The following is a 10,427-nucleotide window of genomic DNA, read 5'->3' on the forward strand; positions in this document are numbered from 1 at the left end:
ATCGGTATATCTGCCCATTACACCGGCGTGGATGAGAGTCACTGGTCGCCTGACCAGAGACACTGCTGCTACCTTACAGATGGTTGATCACATCCGGAAGTATTTAGAATGATGGATGAGAAAGCAGCGGGCCAGGCCTTTAAGTACCTACTGCATATACACCGTCTTATCTCCAGCTTCACAGCAACCCTGTGCCATAGGTATTTTATACCCATTCCGTAGACGACGAAGCAGGGAATCAGGGAGGTCAAATAATTTCCGAGAAGTCACACAGCTTGAAACTGGAGGAGCCACGACCCGGGGATGGCGCCCCTGGGCCCCTCCAGGCCTGTGGTTAGCATCGTGCTCCCTAGCAATGTTCCCGACCCGACCCTGCTGCTCAAGTTACAGCGTGTCTCTGTGTCAGTCAGGAAACCGCTCTGAACTTCATCTGTAAGATTAGAGATTGGCTCTTGTGATAAATTAGGCCAATTACAAGGTCACAGAACACAGTCTCCACCCAAGATCGTGCTCATTTCTAACACCAAGTGCAATTCGGGGGGGGTTCCCCAAGTCACCCTCCGATCTGATAATTCACTAGAAAGACTCACAGACCTCACGGGAAGCTGCTTTATGCGTGGTTGAGGTCGTCACCGGGAAAGGATGCAGATTAAGATCAGACAAAGGAAGAGCGACATAGCGGCGGGCCTGGGGGGTTTCCAAACACGAGCTCCGCTGTCCTCTCCCCATGGAATCAGGAGGGCTCACCCTCTGGGCACTGATGTACGACGATGCACACAGAGCGGTGCCGACCAGGGAGGCTCCCCCAGACTTGGTGTTCAGAGGTTTGATTAGGACCCCGTTACATAGGCATGATTGATTGCCTGTGTGGTTGGTGTCAGCCTCCAGGTTGACTGTTTCCATGTGACCCAAAGCCCCCCACCCTAAGTCACGTGGCTGGTCTTCGGCATGGATGGCCCCTGCGCTGAGACTGCTGAGTGAGGCCACATTTACAGAAGGTCCAGCGTGGCCAGCCGCTGCCCTAAACAAAGACACTCGTATCAGGTGTGACATGGATTACCTCCCAGACACCAGAGGGCAAAGGCCAGACTTCTTGGGAAAAGCCAGTTTCTCTACTACACAGCTTTAAAGTCCCTCCAGCTTTTCTCCCACTGCTCACTCCCATGGCCCCCTGTACCAGTGCCAACTCAGTCCATTTAAACCACTCATCTGGCTTCCAAATCTTTATTCCCCCCGTCTGCTGCATATTAGATATCCAGTTCAGCACAGCATATATATTACTAACCAGCTATGTGCCAGGCACTGTGTTAGGGTTGGTTCCATGGATGAATAGCAACCGTGAAGAGCTGGAAAGTATAAGCCATCTATGAACAAGGACTAGCACAGAGAAGGGGTTGAAAATGCAGGCTGTTTTGAACAAACAAATGTTCAATTGATACTCTAAGTATCATGGTTGGAATGTGGTCAAGAGAACATTCTCTTGGAAAATTGCTTACAAACTTACAGAGGTTGTTTCCAGGGAGTTAAGTGCTCAGCACTGAGTACACTTTAACCCGTAGATTTGCCATGGATCTGCCCCAGTGGGGCCATTGGACTAAGGGCCAAGCAGCATCTCTACTAAACTAAGCACCAAACAGTAATCCTAAACATAAAGAGAGAAAAATCTTCGCTGGGCAAAGAATATTGGATTTTGGCTCCTTTGGTTCTTCCAGCAGTTTATTATTCCTTTAACTTTTGCTCCTTCTTCTTTCCGTGTGTTTTCCCAGCTTGGAATTGCTGGCAGATGTTCAATATGCCTTTGGGCTTCCCTTCTACCCTGCCTACGAGGGGCAGTTTACTCTGGAGGAGAAAAGCCTTTCCCTGAAAATCATGCAGTATTTTTCCAACTTCATCCGATCTGGGTGAGTGGACCACGTGTGCCTGGAGGCTGCCCCGCGCATTCCCTCCCCTCATTCTGAACTCAAAGGCCACACTTTGCGTTGATGGACTCACCCTTTCCTCCCTACCACTGGTCTCCCCAGCTCAGCCTCCCCTTCTAGCCAAAATGACCTTTACATAGATTAATCTTAACAAAGAAACATCCCAGTCACACACTCCCTTGTTCAGCCACATTTGATGGCTCTAGATCAGACTTTCTCACCCTCGGCACTGTTGACACAGGGCTGGATAAGTCTTTGCCTGGGGCCGTCCTGTGCATTGTAGGCTGTTTAGCAGCATCTCTGGCCTCCACCCATGAGATGCTGGGAGCACCTCACCCCTGTACCAGTTGTGAGAACAAAAATATTTCGGATATTGCCAAATGGCCCCTGGAAAGCAAAATCACCCCAAGTTGAGAACCACTGTCTTAGATGATCAAATGAAGTTACGACACTCGAGACCCTTCCTTGTCTGCCTCTGGCCTCCCCACAAACCTCTATTCTAGCCCAGCTATAGCATACTCACCATTCCCACTTCCAGAACTGGTTCCTGCCCTCCTTTCCACCCTGTGGTTTACCTGTCTCCCTTTACACCAGACAAGCAGTGCTCACCTAGCACGGTGCTCAGCCCCCTGGAAACTTCAAAGGGAAGTTGACCTTCAAAAGGAAGGTGGCCAACAGGTTTGCCCAGCTCCTGGCCCACCTTCCTGCACAGGCCTTGGGCAAACAAAGGCATTCCAGACACTGTCTGTGGTGTCCAGATAAAGGACGCCAGGACTGAAAGAGACACGGTGACGTCTTGAGCGTTCAGAGAGTCAGAGGGCAGCATTAGGTCCTGAGTGACACTGCTGGGTCGCGAGCTCACACCTTTCCTCTTCCAGAAATGGCCCAAGAGCGATGAGTTCGGGCATCTGCAACCTCTGTTGTGTGTAATGCAGCTGTTAAGAGCACAGCCCTGGAATCCCACAGGGCGGGTTCAGCTCCTGCTCCGACACCTGAAGATGTGTGACGTGGTCCTCAGAGACCACGTGTAAGTGGGGAGTGATCCCAGGTGATGAAAGGAGAGAGCAGTTTCCCTCACGGGGAACTTTCTTGCCTCCTGGGGAACTTTCGTTCTTTCTTCTCATTCCCCCAGAAATCCCAACTACCCGCACGAGTTCTCCAGGAAAGCGCCTGGATTTGCGCCCCCCTGGCCTAACTTCGTGCCCCGTGACGGCGCAGAGAGCTACAAGGAGCTCAGCGTCCTGCTGCCCAATCGACAGGGCCTGAAAAAGGCCGACTGTTCCTTCTGGTCCAAGTACATCCGGTCCCTAACGGCCTCAGCAGGTAGGGATCCAGGGCCACTGGGTTATTGGGATGCCATTGGCATTGCCCCTTCCTGTGAGGAACTCACAGTCTTTGGGGGGGCGGCTTCTCTTTGTCAAGGGCCTCCTGTTCTGATGGGGGATGGGAGGGGCACAGGGAGAAGATACTGGGAGGCCCGGGCTGGGGAGGGCTGGGCGGGTTCAGTAGGGAACCGATGGCAGCATTGGTGTGGGGAAGGAAGGCAGGGTCTTGAACCTCACGCCCGCTGCCCTTGGTGGCTCGGACGAAACATCTTGGAGAGGGATTCCTAGCCGGGGGAGAAATGGGTATTTCACTGCTTCCTGTTGAAGAGAACTTCCTGTTGCAAGGGTGCTGAGAAGAAGTGAATCATAGTGACGGCACGGGGAATATAGAGATCAATGCAGTGCCCTAAGAAGCTTCCAGAAGAGTGGGGGAGTGAGTGACAGAACCCAGCGAATGTCCTTCAGCTTTTTGGGTGCCATGATGGAAGTCTACCCCCAAGCTAGTGAGACCCCCAAAGGAGGGAGGACTCACATCTCCCCGGAAGCCTTCCTGGGGGAGGTGGTGCAGGGCTGAGGTTTTCAGCGTGACAGGAGCTCTTCACGTGGCGAGGGGCAGAGTCTAGCATTCAGCAGGGAAGCGACCTTTTGCCCAATATACATTTTAGACTCTCAACTCTGCTTTTATCTTCTCAGTTGATGAACCCAAGTCCCTTGTACCCTTAGCATGTCCCTAGAGCCAGGAGGTAAGTCTGGTGCCCCACCCCAGAAATGTCCCTCTGTAGGGCATTAGTAGGGAACTCCCATCAGAGGCTGGGGTCTCTTTGGGCCAGAGGGAAAGAGACGAGGGAGGATGAGTCCTGAGCCAGGTTAGACCAGCCTTGCCTCTCCTGTTCCAGGTGAAGCTGAGGATGGGCCGTCGGCAGGGACTGAAGAGGAAGGCCATCCGTTTGGCCCTGGGCTGACAGAAGACCTCCTAGGTCTCCCAGAGTTTGGCTCCAAGACCTACAGCAAGTGACCAGCCCCCGAGATCCACACCCCCACCCTGCCAGCCTCACCCCAGCTGCCACCCTGGACACCTTATTCTCCAACTTAGCCACTAACTTTCAATAAAGTGTCTACATGCAGAGAAGCATTGGTGACTCAGATTTGTTCATTCAAGAACATCCCTGGGAGACACCAAACTATGTCTTAATAATGCTCCCGAGGTTTGAATCCCAGGCTGCTGTTTCCTTCCAGTAAATGTTGATGGAGCATCCTCTGTGCATCAGGCCCTGCTGGGTGCTGGGGACGCAAGGACCCAGGGAATGGGGATCCATCAAGGGCAGGCCCCAGAGTGACACAGCCTCACCTGTGTGTTAGAAAGAGTTCTCTTGTGAAGGTTCCAGAATGGAGGTAGGAGACCAACTCGGGTTGGGACAAATCTCTGAGTGAGAAACAGTATGGTCTGGAAAGAGGCCATGAGGGCAGAGATGGAGGGGAGGTCCAGATCCATGGACTCTGCAGGAAGTAGAATTGGCCTGACTGAGTGTGAGAGGGCAGAGGTGCAAGGATGCAGAATCTTCACCCCAGCTATTGGTTGCATTTCCAGATAAGCACCTGAGTTTATCATTCATCTCCTGAGGGACACATTTATGAAGGCAAATCTTCTGTTTAAAACTTTTTCTTCCCCACCCCATCCCCATTATACATACACGCAATTAACCCAAAGTCAAAGCAGGTGGGGCCGGTTAACAGTCTGTCATTTACATGGCATGTCATAAAATGCGTTCACACGTCATTTCATTTGAACTCAGACCAAAGTCAGTGAATATTCATATGTTGGGACTATCACCCCCATTTTGCAGATATGGAAGGCGGAGCTCGGAAAGCCTTATGTTACGTCTGAGTTCACACAGGGGCAAAAGCGCAGGATCAGAGTTCAACTCAGGTCTCCTGACTTCTCTGTTTCCTCACTCTTCCTGGACTTCACATACATCTATAGCCACATCATGTGTCCTGTAAAACCTATTTATATCACTGAAAACCCCAGGTAACCTCTAACCTTCATTATAGGATTTTTTTTGTTCCATTTAAGTAAACAAAGACCCAACTACAAGGCCTTAACTAAAGAAGACTCCCAGAGGCAAATGGTCCCAAGATTGATCAGTGGCTCAGTGATGCCATCAAGGACCCAGACGCTTTGTAACCTTCCTCCTTGCTATCTTCAGCACGTGGATGATGGCTCACTTCACTAACACAATATAGCTGCCACAGCTCCAGACATCACATCCCCTCCTGACAGCATCCCATGCTGGAAGCAAGCAGAGCAGGGTACCAAGGGCCTTGCCTTCAAGTGCCTCTTTCTTTTCTTGGAGGAAAATCTTTCCCAGTAATTTCTAGCCAATTTCCCTTTGCATCTCATTGGCCAGAATAGAATTGTATCCCCACTTTTAGACCAATCACTGACAGTGGGGAATGGGCTTACCATGATCTGATGAGACCAGGCATGACTTATTCCCTAGAGTAGGAGATATTGCTGTCCCAACAAAGCTGGGTGAAGTTAGCAGAGATGAATGGAGACAGTTGTTGGGTAGGTAGCTGTCATTCTGCCACATAAGCAATCTTTGCTCCCAAGACCAGAAGAGTTTGTCCTGCCCACTCATCCTTGGGGCCATTCTTGTTTGACCTGGAGTTGGAGTTGGCCCGCAGCACCTCTACCTCTTCAGTCCAGAGTGGGCTGTAAAATCAGGTGAGCATGAGTGCCCCCGTGTCAGAGGTCATGGCCCTGGTGCTTCCTGGTACCTTTCCTATAGGATCAGGCTCCGGGGCCTGGGGACTCAGACGGGGGGCAGGGGACACAGCGCCGAGAGGCAGTGCTCTGCCTTCCCAGGCTTGTTTGGCTCTTTCTGGGGATCCAGAGGTGGAGGTGGGTGAGATCTCTCTTTGTTTCCTGTGGCTGCCATAAGACGTTACCATAAAGGGTGAGGAGGGTGGTCCTAAGACAATAGTAATGAATGGTCTCAGTTCTGGAAGCCAGAATCCAACAGGAAGATGTTGGCAGAGCCAGTGTCTCTAAGGCTCTGAGGGAGAATCCTTTTCATGCCCCTCCCTCAGCTTCTGGGGGCTGCTGGTGACCCGTGGAGTCCCACCAATCTCTCTTCCGTCTTCGCACGGACTTCTCTGTATGTGTCAAATCTGCCTCTCCTGTCTCTTACAAGGACACCCTACATCCAAAATGATCTCATCTTGAAATCCATAATTACAACTGCAAAGGCCATATTTCCAAATAAATTTATATCCACAGGTACTTGGATGAAGACTTGGACCTGTCTTTTGGGGGGACACAATTCAACTCACTGCAGGATTCAAGACCTGGGGGGTCTGACACTGTGTCAGGGAGGGATGGGAGGGAGGCTGATGCCCAGGTGGCCCACCCAGGACTGATCTGGGAGAGCCTTGAGCTCAGATTCCCGCCGGGGGAGAGAGAGGAAGGGGCCAGCGCGAACTTTGGGGTGAGGCTTCACGCACCCAGAAGGCCCTGCTGGCCTTGCTCTCTCCACAGCCCAGCCCTAACAAGACCAATAGCAGCATCACCATTTTCTGAGGTCTCACACCCTATGCCAAGTTTTGTCCTATAAGCACTGTCTCATTTTTCTCTCCCAAATGAAATCCTGTTCTCGTGTTGCCATCAGGAAATGGGTGCTTGAAATTCTACCCCTGAACCTTTGTTCCCTTGGTTTCAACTACAGTCTGTCTCCAGTTAAAGTACCAATTCCCTGCAGAAGAAATGAAGGTTTCTCCTCTACCAGCACCTAGTGGGGGCTTTGAAGTAAGACAGGCCTGAGTGCAGTGCCTGCTTTTTCAGGAGCTCACAGTAGGGCAGTGACTTGGAATAATTCCTTTAGCCCAGTGGCTCCAGGCCTTGGCTGTTGGTTAGAATCATCTGAGTGTTTGTAGCAAATCCCAGCGCCCTGGCCATACCCCAGATGGATTAGATCAGAATCCCAGAAGGGTTGCGGGGGGGGCATCAGGGGATTTTAATGCACAGTCGAGAATGAGCCCCGGGCTTCCCTGGTGGCGCAGTGGTTGAGACTCTGCCTGCCGATGCAGGGGACACAGGTTCATGCCCCTGTCCGGGAAGATCCCACATGCCGCAGAGCGGCTGGGCCCGTGAGCCATGGCCGCTGAGCCTGCGCGTCCGGAGCCTGTGCTCCGCAACGGGAGAGGCCACAACAGTGAGAGGCCCGCGTACCGCAAAAAAGGAGAAAAGAATGAGCCCCATTCATAAGCTCTCTAATCTTTAGTTTCATCACCTGTAGAATGAATTCAGCTGTTTACTGGATGAGCAACACTCAGCAATGGGTAAGCGGGAAGTATTTGTATTTTCTCCTACCATTTCCCATTAGTGGTCGGCAGAATGATGGCTCCCCAAAGATGAACGCAGCCTAATTCCCATAACCTGTGAATAAGTAGGGCTACAGGGCAAGGGGACATTAGGGTCGAAGATGGAGTTAAGGTTACCAATCAGCTGACCCTAAAATAGGGGGAAAATAGCTGGGATTACCTGGGTGGGTCCATTGTAATCGCAAGGGTCCCGAAAAACAGGAGGGGGGCAAAGGAGAGGACCAGAGAGACGCCAGCGTGAGAAGGACCTGGCCTGACACAGCTGACTTTGAAGATGGAGGAAGGGGTTATGAGTCCAGGAATGTGAGTGGCCTCTAGAAGATGGAAAGGGCAAGGAAGTGTGGATTCTTCCCTAGAACCTCTAGAAAGAAATGCAGGCTGCGGACACCTCGATGTTAATCCACTGCGAGTCACGTCAGTTTCTCATCTACGGAGCTGTAAGATAATAAATTTGAGCTGTTTTCAGCCCATAAATGTGTGGTAATTTGTTACAGCAGCCGTAGAAAACTAATACATTGCTGTGCTTGTTCAGAGTATATTTTCTCCTGTGCTTGGACCAAAGATCAGGCATAGCTTGTTAATTTCCTGGTAATAAAAGCTTCACTCCTGTCCAATATCAAAACCCCAAGTTCACCATCGATAGCCTGGAAAATGGGGCATTCACGTTCTTTAACCTGGCTGGGGTAGGTGATGGACTGATGCTCACAGAGCCCGTATGGCCCACCGACTTTGTAAACCCTGCACGTAGGGCCTAGCACCGGATGCCACCGGCTACTCGTTTGCAGCCTTTGAAAACTGAGACAGAAGACATCCCATTTGAACATTCTGTCATCATCCTCATGCCGACTTTGCAGATCCACCCTCTGCTGATGTGCTGTGTACAGGAACAGAACACAAGAAAGTGCTGTCCACAAAGCCTGGACAGTTAGCCATTGATTCAGGCTACCTACTGCATACCAGGCAGTCCGTGAGAGAGGCAGGGATGGGGAACCAGAGGGTCCAAGGGCCAGGCCGTCTTGGCTCTGCCCTGGAACAGCTCTCAGAAAAGCCTGGCCAAAGAAACACATACAGTAGTTAGACCGTCCGAGCTGGAGGAGGCCTGAACCCACATCACGAGGAAGGAGCTGAGCGGGGCTCGCCCAGTCTCCACCGCCAGCCCTGCCGGGGCTGCTCTCAGAACTTGGGCCCAGCTCCCATTCTAGCACTTTCTCCTGCACTGCAGACATGCCTCTGCAAGTCCCTGTCTGTTCCCAGATGGTCTGGGCCAGCCTGACGTGTGGCAGGGCAACCATGAAGACGTCAAAAACTTTCCCCGCCTCTGCTAAGGGCAGGAAGGCCCCAGGACACCTGGCATCAAGGCGAGGGTCACCCTGGAGCCAGGAGGTGAAGGGGGCAGCACCTCCCCCTGAGAACCATGGTGACCTTGGGGATCAGTAAGGCAGGAATCAGGAAAGGAAGTGATGACATTCACCGTGAGTCCAGCGTCGTTCTGAGTCAGCTTCCTCCTGAGCTGGAAGCCAGACAGACAAGGGGATGAGGTGAGGAACTTTCTCAAAGGGAAGTTGTAGCACAGCTTCAAGTCCCCCAGCTCCAGGCCCCAGCACAGAGGCCCCGGGGTGTTGGGAACTCGGGGAATCCAGGGTCCCCAGTAGAGCTGGGAAGACAAGGGCATCTCCTCCCGGACCATCCAAGGCTGTCGGGCCATCGGTCCAAGAAAGGTCTGAGCGTGTGAAAATCACCCGAGGTTCCTGTTCTCAAACTTTTGAGGATACGTAGGTCTCGGGTAGGGCTCCTAAATCTACATCTTCAAATAAACAATACCGCTACTTAAGGAATTCCTCCCTTGTTGCCCCCTCTGCCATAATCCCATTTTCCCGACTTCTCACAGTTTTCATTTTAGTTCAGTCTCCCCGCCGTGACTGTAGACCGTGAATGTGTTTCTATTTGTGATTTATCAGCGTCATACTAAGACTATTGATTTCCTGCTGAGAAAGCTGAAGACTTAGCTCACTTCACCTCGCCCAGCCTCTCCTCACAAACCTCCAAAAGCCCAGGAACGGTATAATTCTTATTTCTCCTTTTGGACACTTCTGTAATTCTGAGCAAGATATTTTTTTCTTACGCCACCAATTTTCTAACAACCCCTATCTTGCTAGTTAAGTGATGAGTGTGTTTGTATCCTGATATCTCTTCTTCTTCTTTTCTTTTTTTTTGCTGTCCAGGCTCTTAGAATCATTCTGTCCTGTAGCCTCCCCTAAGCCTTCCACGCTTTGTCCTCTCGGTGATTTCTACAGTTAAAATCCAGTTAACTTCATTTACCAGGTTAAGATTTTATATATATTGCTCACAGGCCAAGCTTTGAGCTAGAATTACACATTCTGTTCTCTTGGTCTGTGATGCAGCCTCTGGGCATTTCCAGAGGCCTATTCGTAGCCTCTAGATCAAATAGCTTCTCTTTTACTAGACTCCATCAGTTCCTTAAAATCATGCTATGTGTTAGAGCAATTTCTCTTTAGACTATAGTATTATAGTACAACTTCTTGTTTTATCTAACATTTATAATTGCTTTCTTTCCTCTTCTTTTCTCTTCCCTTCCTTCCTTCCTTCCTTCCTTCCTTCCTTCCTTCCTTCCTTCCTTCTTTCCTTCCTTCCTTCCTTCCTTCCTTCCTTCCTCCCTTCCTTCCTTCCTTCCCTCCTCATTTTCCTCTGTATTTTTTTCACATCTTCCAGGAGTGTGTATGTTCTTACATCCCCCTTAATGAGTCTCAGCCAGGTTTGGGTATCACTGCCTTAAGGATGA

At 50.9% G+C, this 10,427-nt stretch overlaps 1 protein-coding gene across 1 annotated transcript in view; it reads left to right on the forward strand.

Moving 5' to 3' along the window:
- TG (thyroglobulin) overlaps window positions 1-4,259 on the forward strand; it is a 243,760-nt gene extending 239,501 nt beyond the window's left edge. Inside the window, exons 46-48 of the mRNA XM_065895070.1 lie at window positions 1,767-1,901; window positions 3,052-3,242; window positions 4,141-4,259. Coding sequence (XP_065751142.1) covers window positions 1,767-1,901; window positions 3,052-3,242; window positions 4,141-4,259 — 445 coding nt within the window. The remainder of the gene's footprint in view (window positions 1-1,766; window positions 1,902-3,051; window positions 3,243-4,140) is intronic.
- The last annotated feature ends 6,168 nt before the right edge of the window (window positions 4,260-10,427 follow it).

The sequence above is a fragment of the Phocoena phocoena genome, chromosome 17, assembly GCF_963924675.1.
Source record: "Phocoena phocoena chromosome 17, mPhoPho1.1, whole genome shotgun sequence".
In the NCBI taxonomy this organism is placed as follows: Eukaryota; Metazoa; Chordata; class Mammalia; order Artiodactyla; family Phocoenidae; genus Phocoena; species Phocoena phocoena.